General features: G+C 38.6%; 1 protein-coding gene across 1 annotated transcript; it reads right to left on the bottom strand.

The window, feature by feature from the left end:
• Nucleotides 1-404: 404 nt before the first annotated feature.
• LOC122655111 (superoxide dismutase [Cu-Zn], chloroplastic-like) lies at nt 405-17,839 on the bottom strand. The gene is made up of 8 exons (XM_043849347.1): nt 17,709-17,839; nt 17,487-17,577; nt 17,394-17,411; nt 17,126-17,362; nt 17,039-17,082; nt 16,828-16,903; nt 16,599-16,652; nt 405-765 (listed from the first exon to the last, which is right to left on the bottom strand). Exons 1-8 carry the CDS (start codon nt 17,820-17,822, stop codon nt 737-739), a joined length of 663 nt encoding a protein of 220 aa, XP_043705282.1. The 5' UTR covers nt 17,823-17,839; the 3' UTR covers nt 405-736.
• Between the last annotated feature and the right edge of the window lie 241 nt (nt 17,840-18,080).

Raw genomic sequence — 18,080 nt, 5'->3', positions numbered from 1 at the left:
TGTGTTACCACCACCAATGCTCTTGAACAAGCTTGGACGGATGAAACATTAACATTGGCACATCGCCAATAGACCACCATAAAACTGCAAATCTTACTAGGGCTTGCGATTTCGAAGTACTAGAGTTCATCTTGGATTTCTCCCATGACACTCATTGGTTCTTTTGCAGTAACCCATGTCCCACTCTGTAGCTTGGATGGCCACTAAAGGAGCTTCCCTAGTGCAGGCTGAGCTACTGGCAACATATACTCTTCAAACTCCTCAGTGTATCCTATCAATCACAGCCTGAATTCCACTCTCCTTCATTCTTCATGTTAACTTCTCACAATTTGTTTTGGTTCATACCAGTTTCTCAGATTTATTAACCTGAAACTGATACTGATCACAATATTAGACAGTTTTCTCCACATCCAAGGATTTCCATCTTTTAATCGAAACTAGTTACATTCTTTCTTCACAGAGAAGTTTCAAAACAGGAGTTGAGAAGATTCCTGATTCAAAACAGCAATGCATATAAAAGCCAAGAATAAGGACTTCAAAGCACAAACAATTGTCCTTAAATTTGTTGAGGCAAGTACATGGTAATGTCCCTCAAATTCTACAGTATGACTCAACACCTTCTTCTCAACTATCTCAACTGCATCCTCTTGACTTCAAAAAGACTATCTAACTCTCCATGACACTTGTAAAAGGGAAGCCATAGTTGAATACCAGATTAGTTTCAAACTAGGGACTCTCACTGAACTGGAGTCAAACCAACCACACCTGCATATCCACATATAAATGAGGACATAAAAGAAGGGGGGGAGGGATTTAAATGAAGAAATGCAAACAGGAAAAATAACTAGAGCCAGAAAACTGCAGAGATTTGTCACCCAATGATCATTGAAAACTCGAAGCTCAAAAGAATTCTATTAATACTTACTACACCAGAAACCACATGAAATGTATGTATTTCAAAAGAATGCCGCACTCCATGGGTACCACAAGAGAGTGCTGGTTCATGAAGTCTTAAAAACATAATTTGGCTGGTGAATTCCAGAAACAGGATAGAAACCCCACAATGTCAAGAGCTTTTAAAATGATATTAAATAATAATAGAAATTTGCAGGAATATAAGGTCGGAAAAATAAAATATTCAAAATTTAGGGTTCTAAAGAGGAAAGGTGATTTCTTTGAAGGGGTTTAGGGTTTTGAGACAGCAGATCATAAGATAGAATTAAAAAAGAACCCATTTATACAAAATTTTCATAAGTTGTAATAAGAATGACTTCCTCACAACCAAATGAAGGGTTTGCTTGAACTATAAGCATTTATTTGCAGGATAAACATTGCCAGTCAACGTAAGAATTGAAGTAGTGGGATACCAGAGCTTCCACCAATTCTATGCAGTTACACAGAAAATCAACATAGAAGCAAAAACAAAAGAAAGGGGGGAGGGGGAGGAAAGGACTGAGGTTCAACAATAATCAGGAACAATCTTTAATCAATCACACCAAGATTTTAAAGAAAATCGTATTAAACAAAATTCGCAACTAGAATTCAAAACAGTGAGGAATAATTGAGTTACTCGGCCCTTTTAAGGGATTCTGTCACACCCGAAAACCACCCCCTGGGAGGATTCGGCTAGTGACCCGAATACCCGAAGTACTCGAAGACCTCCAGGATCCAGATGCAGTATTTACACGTCACAAGCACAACACCAAATCAAGATAAAAAGTATTTCATTGATCAGAGTGCGCGGAAAGTACAATTCACAAGTTTATAAAAATATTATTTACATTCAGATACCCTTTTTCCCAAACAACCTGGATTTACATAATTTCATCCATCGGGCTAGAAACAACCTATACTAAAATATTTACAGTGGAAATACACCCGTCATAAAGAGTAGAGTTTTAACAATTGAAAAGACTACGTCATCAGTCCCAGCTCTCCAAGTAATCCCCTCCGCCACCACCGTATCCACTTGTAAGATCATCTCAAAGAAAATATTCCACAGGGGTGAGCTCCACCGAGCCCAGCAAGTAAAGGATAGACCACACACATAAGCATTCGCACATACAAAACAAAAATCCTAAATGCATGGATTGATTTTAAACCTAATTTCCACCTAACAATCAATGCCTAGTCTCTAAGTCGGTACTACGCCAACAACTCGGGAAAACAGACTTGGGTCCGTCAACTCAACCCAAGCCGTAACCTCAATTGTTGCATGGAGCCCACACCGGTCGTAATCCCCAGATCCCCCTGTGGGTAGACTCCGATAATCATAGCCTGGACCCCACCCCGGTGTTCCACATACTCCTCAGCGACAGGGGGCTATGATCACCCAGCACCTGGACCCCTACTGGTAAGGGTTGTAGTATCAAGGAATGTCGTCCCTAACCATGTGCAGTCTAAATGGCACAGTACGAGGTGTACAGTGCTCCCGCATCCCATACTACGGCGCACCATACCTCTTGTTTCCAAGCCGTCTACGACATCTATTATAACATACAGAGTTCACATTCCAACACGTTCCACATCACATCGTAATTTCACAATTTCGTAATCATAAAGTATAAACGAAATAATTAATAAGACAGATTCTAACAAGAATAAATTCATACATATGCACGGTTCCTAATAATCAATCTAAAATGATAAACACACCAAAAATAAAATCAAGGCCAATCCTCACTCACCTTGCTTTAGTTGATTTTGCGCTACCGGGTTAGTTCACTAGTCATTTACCGGTAGGTTCAATGATCCAAGAGTTAGTTCCTAATATTTATAAACTAAACATATATGTTAGGCGGTATCCTAATGTTTCTGGAGTTCCAATATAGGTTAGGTTAATTTAAAACAGGTCTGGAGCTGAGAGAACGTCTGACAGCAATACTGGTCTGTCTCTGGTTGACCAGTGACTTCCACCAGAGACAAACAGCAAACAGAAAAACTGACTCGAGAGTTAGGTTTCTAAAATTTATCAACTAAACATGCATACTAGATGATATTCTAATGATACTGAGATCCCAAGATAAGTTAGGGTCGATTCGGAATAGATTTGAAGTGAAGAAACACCTTTCAGTAACTCTGGTCTATATCTCTGGTTGACCAATAACTTCCACCAGAGACAACCAGAAACAAAAAATAAAAAGAAAAACAGAGTTTTAATGGAGGTTTTGGGTTGGTCTTCCCCAATTGACATCAGGGATGGTATCTAGGTTATAGATTATTCAAATTGAACCCAAGTATAGGTTTGGGAAATGGGTAATTTGTTAAATTGAGTTGGGGTTGGGTGTATGCAATGGATTTTGATTTCCAATTACAAATACAGTCATACATGATAGAAAATTTGTTTTTAATTGGTAAAAGCTAATCCATAAACCATGAATTGGTTAAGTATTAACTTAGAAACAGAATTAGATGAAAAAATTATAGAAATCCTAAGTCTAAAACAGATTTGAAAAGGAAATTACCTAGGATTTAGAGGTTGTCTTACCAATTGAAAAACAATAGGATAAATTCTAACTTATAGCTTAACAATCATAGAAGATTTGGGAATTTCACAATGAAATTAGCAGGGTTTGCAATAGGATTTATGATCAAGGAAGAGATAGATGAGATGAGATACTACCTCAAACGAATTTGGGAAATCCAAGTTCTTCCTCCTCTCCTTCTCTTCTGCTTTTCTTCTTCTTCTTCTTCTTTCTCTTTTCTTTTATTTTCTTCTCTGCTTCCAACGTATTCCACATAGAGATAGGAATAGTGAAATGAGTTTTAGGTTTAATTTTTGGTTTATATAGACAGTGGGTTGAGTCGGTTAGTTTAGTCGCATCTTAATTAATTAGCCGAATCTACGTACGAGGGTTAGTTAAGCGGGCCACACGTACCAACGTTGTTGGGGAAACATTTCAACAAGCTAAATGGGACGCGGCGGCAAGATCCCCGACTCGAGGCACCGGATCCCGTACTCCCGAGATAGGAATCTACAGTAACAGTAACTCTGGTTGGTATAAGTGGTTGACCAGAGTGCTTTATATGTTGTCCAAGTGTCAGGACGCCTCGAGCTTTGGCAGTTTAGCGTATTAACACATTTCCAATGATGTTTTCATGCCCCAAATACCCAAAACATGGTCAGGGTCGCTTTCCATGATTTATACATTAGATTGTAAATTTTGAAATTTGTATAGGGGAGGTACGCGTCATTTTGCCGGTAGACGACGGGTTACCACCAAGATTCCCTTCTTCATCTTCTATTCGTTCGAACATCAAAGCAATACTCCAAAATGTATACAAGGCTGCCACTTCGGATTCTGGACCTACCATCGAATTTGGGACCTACCATTGGATTCGGTTAGGGTACGGGTCGAAAAAGTGTTGTAACATTCTCCCCACCTTACAGAAATGTCGTCCTTGAAATTTGGCGTGTCTGGGGATCTGTACAAGTGAGGATACCTCAATCACCTTCATCTTTTCGCCACCTAGATGTTCCTTTATTGAGGCGATTACTTCATAGTACTTTTTTGTCTCGTATTGGCATGCCTCTTTCGTTTTAATTGAGCTGCCAAGGATTTAATTATCAAATATTCAGCCCTCAACAAGCGATGTAAATCACACCCAGGTTTAGTTAATCTAAGACTCTACTTATTATAAGGATCCAAGGGAAATCGAACCCCAAACGTATACTTCAAAAAATCAACTGATCAAGTTATCCTCGTGTATTCCACCCACCAATCTATGTTTCTTACAACTTTGGGTTATATGGTATAAGTTTATACCACTTTGCTTACAAGATTTTTTTTTTTTGTGAAGACCTTCACTTCATGTTCTTCAATACCTAACTCAATTTTAGAATGAATAGGGTATTGATGGGATCGCTACTGTTCACTCCCAATGGCGAAGGGGACATTTGGTGACCCATTACTCCACTCATACCTATTGTTGAGCAAGGTTTTGTAAAAAATCTTTCAGTTCTAGTCCTCATTATTCTTGGCTATTCTTGGTTATACTGACATCTGTGTCCGTTATTTTTGCCAACTTAAGCCTCCAGATCTGTTATTCATTCCCAATTACTTGATATACCTCATACTTACTTGAATCCAGTCTATAAGGTTCTATCCATTTGATTCATGGGCATATATCCTTATCGAGACTTTATTACACGTCTGCGGTCTCTCATTGTCATTCCAGAATCTAGATACGAATATAAGATTTCCTAATGGATAAAGTTCATACACTTTGTTTAGATTCACAACATATACAACAAGAGTGCTAACCATTAATTTATGTTCCAAGTTTTTTCTAGGGCATATTTCTATTACTAGTAAAAGTAGTAGGAACGAAGGAGTGTGATGCACTAAACTTAAATAATATTCAAATAAGTGTGGATGAATGATAGAAGGACACAATCCACGAGGAACATTTCTATTGGATCGAGTTCGAACCATGATTGTTTCTGAAAAGAAAATTTGGGAATATATATACTTGCTTGGATGCAATAAGAAGATTCGACATATCACATATGTTGGGACAACATTGTACTCTCTAAATATTAGAATGGAATCAATCAAGGGTAGATGCTTCACAAAAGTATGATGTAAGATTTGAAATTTAAAGTCGAACAGTTTAGATAGAAGGATGATGAGGCAAGATTAAGTAGAAATGTGTACTCGTGTGTCCTAACTTAAACACTAAATTTGGTCTGACTGTGGATGGAGTAAGATTTCGATATGGGTTGTTTGAGTCTGGAGTTATTCTATTCCTCTTTCGATTACGCAGAAGTCCCTGGCTGTTAGGGTTCAATTGTGGTACAACTAGGTCTGAAGATATCTACAATTCATTGATTATCTTTTCGAGTTTATTATTCAGCTCATGAGCGTCGTTACTGTCATAATGGTATTCTTCAATTGGTCTTAAGGTGTAATTCATTTGCAAATCTCCTTATGGCATTATTTTTTTTTTTTTTTTTCGCTCGGGCTGTAGTCAACTAGAGTAGGTTCTAACCATAGTACTAAAACTTGCGAAATTTCGGTCGAGATATCGAATATTTCGAGTATCTCGACCTGTCCGAAACGAAACGCAAGTCCGATATGAAAAAATGCAATATTTTGAATATTTCGGAAATCTCGGTAATTTCGGTCATCTCGTTTCGAAAATTTCGAAAATCTCGGACATTTTTGGCATTTTACACCCACAGAAAAATACCATATTTCGACTGAAATTTCGGTATCTCGGAAATTTAGGTCAAACCGAAACACCGAAATGAAACGAGATTTAGTACCATGGTTCTAACTAGGAGTTCGATCAAACCACATAGTTCTCTATCCGTTACTGTACATTTGAGAATCTAAATTTTTGTACTTAAGGAAGCGTATCCCATTAAACGGGTATAATTTATTTTGTGAGTATAGGGATTAAATTATGGGTAAGGTGTCCAAAACTAAGTTTCAAAAGTATTTAACTCAATCTCAACCGAATTTAAGTGTCCTGCCAGTCTCTGGTCTATGTGAGGTATCGACCAGTCACATCAACCAGAGTATCGGGGATAGGTTTTAAAACCCAAATCACAATTCATTTTCTCCATTTCTTATTAGACTTTTGGGAGAGCGGTTGCTCTAAGATCGACCAAAGGCTCTCTTTTTTTTTTTTTTTTTTTTTTTTAAAGTATTCTCTTATCATTCCAAGGCTTTTCTTCAAGGTTCTTGTACTCAGTATTGCAAAAAGGTAAGTTTTATTTGAAATCCCTAAATTTCTTTATTTAGTTATTTTCGTTTCTTACAAACCTTGTCTTTTCTTATGATTTTTTTTTTTTTTTTTTGTAAATGTTGTTCCTCTTTGTTCATTGCTTCAACTAAATGCTTTCTTTGTTATTCTTATTTGTGATGTTTATGTGTATCATATAATTTTCTCTTCTTTTTTTTTTTTTTTTTTGTAAAACTTCTAACTCTTTTCATCTGTTATTGTTTCTTTATAGCCATGTCTTCAAGTAGAGCCAGTGGTGCATCAAGGAAGACTTTGGCTAATAAACGGCAACGACAAGAGTCACCAACCCAGCCATCATCAAAGGATAAGTCATATGTTACTTCTACAAAGGAGGAAGAGAAAATGGGGGAATTTGATGAGGACCGATTCTTAAATTACTCAATTTAAAAAAAATAAAAAAATAAAAAAATGGGATACCTATTGTGTGAAGAAGGTGGAGGATGGTAAGGTAATCAATACAGAGCATCTCAAGAAATTCAGAGTTTACGAGCGTTTCAATACTTTGGGTTTGATTTTACTGATGAGGCGATAGGTGGAGAGGGAACAGAGTCAATCAACAATGCTACCCTCAAAAGAATGCAGTTATTTAACAAAGCTGGTAGCAATGAGGAAGGAGGACCGCATCAGGTTGCCACTGTTGGAGGTCATGCTGGGGTCTCATCATTACAGGGACCGTTACCACCAGTTGGAGTTTATGGTTGGGAGGACGTGCGGGTACAGGGCTCACCAACATATCTACCCGGATGGATCAGGGCTTCACAAGAGTGGAGGACAGATTGGGTATCATGGAGCGAAGCTCGATTTCTAGGATGCACGTTTTCAAGTTGATTCGCATCCAACGCCATCAGCACAGGACCTGCCTTAGGAGTAGACTTAGAGCTTAGGATCTTTTGTAGTTGTTAGCTATGTTTATGTTTTTGTTTCTGTCTTTTTCTTTTACTAGTTGTGTTTTTTTTTTTTCCTGCAGTCCTGACGTAAAAGCTTATGCTCTTAGTTAATATATATATTATCGGCTTTTTGCACCTGACTAGTCTCCTATGATGTTCTTCTACCCCCACTTTATATTTATGTTATTTATTTATTTATTTGTTTTTGGCTTTAGTCCATTTTACTTTCGCTTCCGTCGCTTGTGAGTGTAAATAGAGCATCACGCTTTGATACCATCTTTGTCACACCCGAAAACTACTCCCGGGGAGGATTCGGCTAGTGACCCGAATACCCGAAGTACTCGAAGACCTCCAGGATCCAGATGCAGTATTTACACGTCACAAGCACAACACCAAATCAAGATAAAAAGTATTTCATTGATCAGAGTGCGCGGAAAGTACAATTCACAAGTTTATATAAATATTATTTACATTCAGATCCCCTTTTTCCCAAACAGCCTAGATTTACATAATTTCATCCATCGGACTAGAAACAAGCTATACTAAAATATATATAGTGGAAATACATCCGCCATAAAGAGTAGAGTTTTAACAAAAGAAAAACAATTAAAAAGACTACGTCATCAGTCCCAGTTCTCCAAGTAATCCCCTCCGCCACCACCGTATCCACTTGTAAGATCATCTAAAAGAAAATATTGCACAGGGGTGAGCTCCACCGAGCCCAGCAAGTAAAGGATAGACCACACACACAAGCATTTGCACATACAAAACAAAAATCCTAAATGCATGGATTGATTTTAAACCTAATTTCCATCTAACAATCAATACCTAAGTCTCTAAGTCGGTACTACGCCAACAACTCGAGAAAACAGACTTGGGTTCGTCAACTCAACCAAAGCCGTAACCTCAATTGTTGCATGGAGCCCAAACCGGTCGTAATCCCCAGATCCCCCTGTGGGTAGACTCCGATAATCATAGCTTGGACCCCACCCCGGTGTTCCACACACTCCTCAGCGACAGGGGGCTATGATCACCCAACACCTGGACCCCTACTGGTAAGGGTTGTAGTACCAAGGAATGTCGTCCCTAACCATATGCAATCTAAATGGCACAATACGAGGTGTACAGTGCTCCCGCATCCCATACTACGGCATACCATACCTCTCATTTCCAAGCCGTCTACGGCATCTATTCTAACATACAGAGTTCACATTCCAACACATTCCACATCACATCGTAATTTCACAATTTCGTAATCATAAAGTATAAACGAAATAATTAATAAGACAGATTCTAACAAGAATAAATTCATACATATGCACGGTTCCTAATAATCAATCTAAAATGATAAACACACCAAAAATAAAATCAAGGCCAATCCTCACTCACCTTGCTTTAGTTGATTTTGCGCTGTCGGGTTAGTTCACGAGTCGTTTGCCAGTAGGTTCAATGATCTAAGAGTTAGTTCCTAATATTTATAAACTAAACATATATGTTAGGCGGTATCCTAATGTTTCTGGAGTTCCAATATAGGTTAGGTTAATTTAAAACAGGTCTGGAGCTAAGAGAACGTCTGACAGCAATACTGGTCTGTGTCTCTGGTTGACCAATGACTTCCACCAGAAACAAACAGCAAACGGAAAAATTGACTCGAGAGTTAGGTTTCTAAAAGCTATCAATTAAACATGCATACTAGATGATATTTTAATGATACTGAGATCCCAAGATAAGTTAGGGTCGATTCGGAATAGATTTGAAGTGAAGAAACACCTTTCAGTAACTCTGGTCTATGTCTCTGGTTGACCAGTAACTTCCACCAGAGACAACCAGAAACGAAAAAAAAAAAGAAAAACAGAGTTTTAATGGAGGTTTTGGGTTGGTCTTTCCCAATTGACATCAGGGATGGTGTCTAGGTCATAGATTATTCAAATTGAACCCAAGTATAGGTTTGGGAAATGGGTAATTTGTTAAATTGAGTTGGGGTTGGGTGTATGCAATGGATTTTGATTTCCAATTACAAATACAGTCATACATGATAGAAAATTTGTTTTTAATTGGTAAAAGCTAATCCATAAACCATGAATTGGTTAAGTATTAACTTAGAAACAGAATTAGATGAAGAAATTATAGAAATCCTGTAGAAAACCTAGGACCTGTAACCAGTAACTCTAGAGAGAAGAAAAGAGAAAGCGAAGAAGATGAGGAAGAGGAGAGAACTGTTTAACTTATCAGTCTCCCTCATAATGCTTGTATTTATAATCTCAAATTACAATAGAAAGGGGAACTCCTAATCAGATTAGGAATTCCTAATCATGATAGGATTCCAAGTTACAATAGGAAAAGAACTAGAACTAACAACTCAAACTGAAACTAAGACTAACAACTCACAGTAGAATTAGGACTTAACATAATTAGAAACTAGGACTCCAACTAGGACTAGGAAAATAGAAGATACACATATCAACCAAATCACTGTTCACGTGAACAGTGTCACATGAACAGTACCTCAACACTCCCCCTCAAGCTGAATTATACAAATAAGTAAGGAAAGAAAATCCAGCTTGAACTAAAGAAAAAAAAACTCCAAATAATGCTAACACTCCCCCTCAAGTTGGCGCATACAAGGTATTAATGCCCAACTTGAACAAAATGGGAAAAAAAAAACTAAGGTGCAGCAGAATCCAGCTTGACATATGAATGCAGCTCCCAAATAAATCTTCAAAACTTAGACAGACATGATCAGCAAACCAAGACTGGAATGTCTTCCAAAACAAATAGAATCAGAGAGCGGAAAAAATACTGTATCAACCCAACTGAAAGTCCTCAAATAGGCAACAACCAAATATCTTCAATACTCTTCAATACTTCAATCTCCCCCTTACGGCAAACTCAACCCAATAACGAAGGATACCCAATAGCAATGGTGGAGAAAACTGATCTTCTATGTTCTGCACCAATATTCCTGCAAGTTCTGCGTTCTGCAATGTCTGCAGGTGTATTGTACATAATCCCCCCCTCACGCGTAGTACACGTGGACATAACAGAGATGATGTAAGAGATAAGGCAAAAACATAATATTCCAGAATTATCCAAGAGGTGCTAAGGATAATGGAAAAGGAAGAAATGACAAATTAGAGAAACCATTAACTTCCAAAGGGGTTATGGGTATAGGCCAAATGTAGGGGATATGAAGGGAATTAGAATTATTGAAAGGGAACGGTGTTGGAAAAAAGGATGGCATGGCTGTAATTTGGTGGAAATCCACTTTTAAATACAAACCAAGCCAAAGGACAAACTGGTAATAAACCAGAATTTTAAGGGTCAATTGGGCAGTCAAATAGGGGAATGTATCAAAAAAGAATGGCAGTTCCATAAATAACCAGAATTTTGCAAGGGTCCCTTGGTAAATAAGAAAGTAATGGGTCATGTAGGGAATTAGATTTATAAATGGGGGACAGACTTGGAAGGAGAAAAACTTAATGGCAAGATGTAAATAGATATGAAATGGATGGGTAATAATTAAGGAAGGGTAATAGGAGCATTAAATACCAAAGAGGTTAATAGGGGAGAATGAACCGTGAGTATGGAGAACCCATCGTCTTCAACCTCAAGGCTCCAAACAGCAGCGGAAACCAAGGAAGAAGAGGAACCAGCGGCAGCGGCAGCTCATCGACTTCAACCTTACAAAACCCAGCCACAACTCCAAAATTCTCCTCCAGATGCAACGATACAAATCAAATACGAAATTTGAATCATAGGCAGCAACATTAGCATCGGTAGGAGCATACAAGTGCAAATAGATTCAGCAAATCAAAGGGAGTTGTGATAAAATAAAAGGAAACATAAAGAAGGATGTTAACTTCTTCCTTACGACTCAACAGAACCAGCAAATCCAGCGGAAACCCAACATGATTCAATTAATAGATCTCACTCTTGCAAGCTTGGTTCAACCTGAAATTTAAGATGTTGTAACGTAATACCAGGGCCTATTGATTCCCACAATATTGAGTCCAGAGAGTAACAATAGAGTTGAAGTGGTGATTCTGAAATCAGTCGTGGAGGTAGTTGCAGCTCAGATCGAAACCAGGGAGAAACCATAAACCAGCAAGTGATCGATGCAGCCAGTCAAAGAAGAACCGGAAAAAAAATAGTTCGATATTTGGAGAAATCGATTCAAGAGAGTGAAAACCTTAAAAAGATGCTGTCCATGGCTGCTGGAATGAATCTCCAATAAGAACAACCAATCTCCAAAGCAAAAAAAGAGACTTGGTCTTCAAGGGAATAGAGACTCCAAAAAACGCAGGTGAAGAGGGGCAGCAACTACCGCAGGAAAAAGAACTTCTTCAAACCATTAATTGATGAAGTTGAGTGTAACTCCTCCAAAAAATTACTGCAGCAGCAAGCAAAGCAGAAAATCGACTCCAGGAGACAGCATATACTCCATCGACCAAACCTTCGAACCAACAAATATCAGAAACCATAACAGGGACCGCAATAATCGAAGAACCAATGAACCCCTCAACATCAAACAAAAGTGGTTTCAACAATATCAAAACGCCATCAACAATCGACTACCATATTCAGCGATTTCAGAACCCCAAAATCGATAGCAAAAACCAGAGAATCCATGCGGCAGAATAAACACCATGACCAGCAAACCTTCGAATCAAATATGTATGATTCATCATACGAAACCCTAGTTCTTCTTCTTTTATGAACTAGGGTTTCCTTCTTCAAACCAAAAAACTTAAAACAACTCTCAAAACAGCTATTATGGAGAGAATTAGTACTGGTTACAATAGCTCTGATACCATGTAGAAAACCTAGGACCTGTAACCAGTAACTCTAGAGAGAAGAAAAGAGAAAGCGAAGAAGATGAGGAAGAGGAGAGAACTATTTAACTTATCAGTCTCCCTTATAATGCTTGTATTTATAATCTCAAATTACAATAGAAAGGGGAACTCCTAATCAGATTAGGAATTCCTAATCATGATAGGATTCCAAGTTACAATAGGAAAAGAACTAGAACTAACAACTCAAACTGAAACTAAAACTAACAACTCATAGTAGAATTAGGACTTAACATAATTAGAAACTAGGACTCCAACTAGGATTAGGAAAATAGAAGATACACATATCAACCAAATCACTGTTCACGTGAACAGTGTCACATGAACAGTACTTCAACAAATCCTAAGTCTAAAACAGATTTGAAAAGGAAATTAACTAGGATTTAGAGGTTGTCTTACCAATTGAAAAACAATAGGATAAATTCTAACTTATAGCTTAACAATCCTAGAAGATTTGAGAATTTCAGAATGAAATTAGCAAGGCTTGCTATAGGATTTATGATCAAGGAAGAGAGAGATGAGATGAGATACTACCTCAGACGAATTTGGGAAATCCAAGTTCTTCCTCCTCTTCTTCTCTTCTTCTTTCTCTTTTCTTTTCTTTTCTTCTCTGCTTCCAACGTATTCCACATAGAGATAGGAATAGTGAAATGAGTTTGAGGTTTAATTTTTGGTTTATATAGACAGTGGGTTGAGTCGGTTAGTTTAGTCTTATCTTAATTAATTAGCCGAATTTGTGTACGAGGGTTAGTTAAGTGGGCCCCACGTACCAGCGTTGTTGGGGAAACATTTCAACAAGCTAAATGGGACGTGGCGGCAAGATCCCCGACTCGAGGTACCGGGTCCCACACTCTCGAGATAGGAATCTGTAGTAACAGTAACTCTGGTTGGTAAAGTGGTTGACCAGAGTGATCCACCAGAGTGCTTTATGTGCTGTCCAAGTGTCGGAACGCCTCAAGCTTTGGCGGTTTCGCGTATTAACACATTTCCAATGATGTTTTCATGCCCCAAATACCCAAAACATGGTCAAGGTCGCTTTCCATGATTTATACATTAGATTGTAAATTTCGAAATTTGTATAGGGGAGGTACGCGTCATTTTGCCGGTAGACAACGGGTTACCACCAAGATTCCCTTCTTCATCTTCTACTCATTCGAACATCAAAGCAATACTCCAAAATGTATACAAGGCTGCCACTTCGGATTCTGGACCTACCATCGGATTCAGGTTAGGGTTCAGGTCGAAAAAGCCAAGCTGTAACAGATTCTTATCAAAGAATTCACCCAGCATTTTATTCTTTTCCAGTCCAAACCAATTGTGACCCAGCAAGTCTATTCCGAGCTCTTGAAGTCTCAGACAAATAGGGTCAGTTACCTCCGTTGTTGCTTCTCTTAATAACTAAAGGTTAGAGCAAACTTACTGAGAAAGCAGTATAGGATGAAATGAGCCCCTCAGCAAGTCTATTTCAAGCATTTTTATTTTTTATATCAATTTCTCCTATTAGGTAGAAAGGAATAGTCAAATAGACCCATGGTCCATAGGCAAGGCCATAGACCCTTCATAGTTAACCACTCCTCAAAGTCACTACATTTTCTAGATCTTCCATATTTTCTTTTGCTCTATTTGATGCTAAAATGCTCAATTCAATGCAATGCAACAGTGGCAAGTGCAACATATTGTGAAATGAGCCCCTCACCATGTCAAAGAAACATCTGCAGGTGTATATATCATTTACTCATTCCATAAAATAAAAAAAAATAGGCACCCCAAAAACTAGCTTTTTAACTATGTAAAGTTTTTTCCATTAAAAAAAAAAACTAAGTAAATTTTGACAAAGAGAAAGAGTACAATGAGGAAAACTGAAAACCTTATAATAAAAATGAGGAACCTGGAATTTTACTGGCAAGCGGGGACAAAATAAAGAGTTTGCCTCCTCTGGAATGTGTAATTCATTACTTTATGCAAATGCTTGATGGGAGGCAAAAAGAAAGAAAAAGGAAAAGCATCATAAGGGGATTTTCAGTAGATAACTACTATTACATACGTACTACGGACCTATGTATGAAAAAAAATGCTTTTCTCCAGCCTTTGCAATGTTTATAGAAAATACATCACACATTCTTGCTGCAGACAATCCAGACTTCTAAGTAATGTATGGAGCAAGGTATGATATCCAGAACTATAAGATAGAAGAGCATTTTACGGATTTAAATAGCCTGATCCAGAAAAAGATCAGCTCCTGCCAATACCATTTGGACCAAGAACATGAAAGATGTGGTAAATGGATTTAAATATCCTGATCCAGGAAAGGATCAGCTCCTGCCAATACCATTTGGACCAAGAACATGAAAGATGTGGTAAATGGATTTAAATATCCTGATCCAGGAAAGGATCAGCTCCTGCCAATACCATTTGGACCAAGAACATGAAAGATGTGGTAAAAGCAGAGAGAGGTCTTCATTGCATAGGAAGAAGGGGATACGTCCTTTTTCTTCCTCTACCACCCAACACCCCCCCCCCCCCCCAAAAAAAGAAAGAAGCATTGATAGAATCATGAGATTGAGACTTCACCATGTATGAAAACCTTAAAGAACTGATGCATCAGCTCCCCTTTGTCTCCCAGAACTCATCCAAAGAACAAGAGAACAAAAAAAATACTATATCCTCAGTTTTAAACTATACCCTAGATACTAAGGGCACAGTAATAAAAAAAACAAATTAAGCTTAACCCTTCCACTGTGCCAATCAACAAGCAAAAGGGAAGCAGAGACCAACCTATCTCACTTTCGATTATTTCAAACCATGAATATGGTTAACATCCTTGGAATCTCTAGAAGCATCAACCTAAGAAACTATAACCTCGATTCCCCCCCAAATGCCAAGTTCTCCTTGTTATCCTCTTTAACCTATTTTCCTTTTCCTCTGGGGGGATTAGGTTTCCTTGACTAGTTGACTATATAACTAAAGGGAAAAAGAATGCTACCGAGCACCCCCCCCCCTATGCCCTCTCACATGGGGCAGTGAAATGACTACCCGACCCCTCCCTTTGGATGCCCGTGTGCACGCTCCCATTAGCCCCTGCACTAGCATGGGGACCATGCAGCCTGACAGCAAACCCCTTCCCATAACTAAATTATGCTCTCTGATAAAAAAACGAAAAAGCACAAGAAGGAAGTGAGTTACACATCAAATTTAGTTTATATATCAAGCCACAGCTGCTTAAGAAGTCCAAGGTATCCTCACCAGAAACTAGGAGACTGGCTTCACTATTTTTTCTCTTCCTACTCCTGTCTTCACAAGTTTCACATATATGCATGATATGCATACAAAGAGCACTTCAAAGCACCACCAACATCCATGGGAAAGAAAGGACACCAACATCCATCATGGAAGGAAACCACAACACGGAAAATTTTGAGGTGTAAGGAAGATTTCATGGGGAATCATATTTAGGAAACATCCCGATTAGGTTCAGATACCATAATTGATTATTCATCATATAGAATAGACTGGGTTGGCTTTTTGTGCTCCACTAGTATCCCTTTAATTCATTTAGACGGTCAAAATTAATGAGTACCACACCAGATTCCAGAATTTTGGGAACCTTAAACAGACAATCCACTACTGCAGCAAACAGTCAAGCCCACAGCAACCCAAAACATCAATTGACTCAACACAGCTCAAAAAAGGGGTATACACAATGAATAATGATGCCCCCTCTCCAAGGAGGGCGGGGAGAGGAAGGGGGCAAGAATAAGTTCAAATAGTAACTGAGAAGTGAAAAGACCATTGATAAGCATAAGCTAAGCAATTAGAAAACCCTTTTTATTGTTCTAAATCAACTCCATAAATTTAAGCAATTAATAAGAAGAACAGCTCAATCATAGCGGCAACCAAGACAATTTGTAAATCACATTTATGCACCAAATGCTTTAGTCAAGAATGTCTATATGAGCAGTCATCCTTTCATAACTTTCCTAGAGAGTATAAACACTGAATTATCAATGTGACCACTTGGAACTGATTTTGCAATTCATGAGTTGAGTACTAGCTGTCAATGCAGATTCTGGCCATTAAATTAACAAACAAAAAATAGCCTTCAACAATGTACCACAGGCCAATTTTCCACCTACATTCCCAGTGGTAAGGCTAAGTTCATGTCCACCTACAGGTGCATCAAACATAAAGAGTCAGAAGATAAACAGAAGAGCAGAAATGGAAAGAAAAGTTAAATCAATTGATAATCATATCAACCAACCGCGGGGGGTCGGCATCTGGGTTAGGGAATTAAAGGAAAATGAAACACAGATTAGCTGAAGCTAATGGACATCAAACTTTACCCTTTCCAAGGTCATCCTTTAGCTCATGAACCACAAAAGCTCTTCCAATAACGGCATTAGACCCAATAAATGGTACCTGCATATTTCATGTAAAATTGAACTTAAGAAATCCCAATTCAAAAAATTAACAATGACCAAGTACCAGATTCTAGCTAAATTAATACGCAAATGAATAAAAGATTCACAAACCATTTAAGTTTCAGAGTGGTACCTGGTTATCTACAATTGTTGCTTCAGCCACACCTGTATTGACATGAAACAGAAACTAATTCAGTAATTCATACAATTAATAACATGTTAGCAACTATGTTTCCCAGGTCACCCGCATGGCGGACTTCATCCTCAGGAGCACTGTGCGTCATATTATTGGGATTGAAGTGTGCCCCTAATTGGTCAACAAAGAGGAGGAGGAGGGGGAAAGAGAACCGTAACACAGACTCATTAACACAGGGTACTAATCTACATTTCCAAACTTCAAAATCCCCTGAATCTTCAGATAATTTATTAAACCAAGTAATCGCGAGAAAGCCCAAACCTGTGCTGCATCAGAGGACCCAAATGGAAACGAGAAAAGGGGGGAAAGATTAGAAGGAATTGATTCATTTAATTTGCCGCCGAAATGATGAAAACTAAGATCAATCGATTACAATAAAGATTCACAAGATGGAAACCGTGAGGTCCAGGAGTGAGTCCTGTGACACGAACATTCACCGTCATAGGACCTGTAGTCGAACAATCTGACATCACCTTCTCGAAGTTCCAAACAAAAACCATTACTTACGAATTCTATTCACCAATTCGACAGATGCAGAACAGTATCATCACCACTAGCAAAGCGTTGTTGACATGAAGAGGAAAGGAAGGGAATCGAAGCACAGAACGTCGTCTTCTTGAGTTAAGGTGACAACGCCTTCCACCTGGGAATTGCCCTTGAGGACTGCGACGGCTTTCTTAGTCTCGGCGACAATGGTGAGAGGCCTAGAGGCAACTGCCATCTTCAGGGACTGGCAAGGGAGCTTGGTCTTGATGACTTGATGTAGAGTCCAACGAGGGATGACTGAAATGCTGGCTTAGATTTCGAGAACGAAGACGTTAGAGGTTGAGACGGAGAGGCTGCGATTACTGTTTTCGCTAAATTTGGCTCTCCTCCAGCTGGGGCGGGAGCTGGAGGATCCAGTCCAGCCAAAACAGGGGTATTTGGGTCATTTCACAGGCAGCCCCCTCCCTTTGAAATGACCAAACCCGAGACAGGT

Source organism: Telopea speciosissima, chromosome 3 (assembly GCF_018873765.1).
Source record: "Telopea speciosissima isolate NSW1024214 ecotype Mountain lineage chromosome 3, Tspe_v1, whole genome shotgun sequence".
Classification (NCBI taxonomy): domain Eukaryota; kingdom Viridiplantae; phylum Streptophyta; class Magnoliopsida; order Proteales; family Proteaceae; genus Telopea; species Telopea speciosissima.
This window is presented reverse-complemented; position numbering and strand designations above follow the sequence as displayed.

Coding starts and splice junctions, on each gene's coding strand:
- LOC122655111 (XM_043849347.1), bottom strand. CDS start 17,822: ATGGCAGTTGCCTCTAGGCCTCTCACCATTGTCGCCGAGACTAAGAAA. Junction 17,578..17,708: donor CCTTAACTCAAGAAGACGAC/GTTCTGTGCTTC, acceptor TGGAACTTCGAG/AAGGTGATGTCAGATTGTTC. Junction 16,653..16,827: donor AAAGGATGACCTTGGAAAGG/GTAAAGTTTGAT, acceptor ATGCACCTGTAG/GTGGACATGAACTTAGCCTT.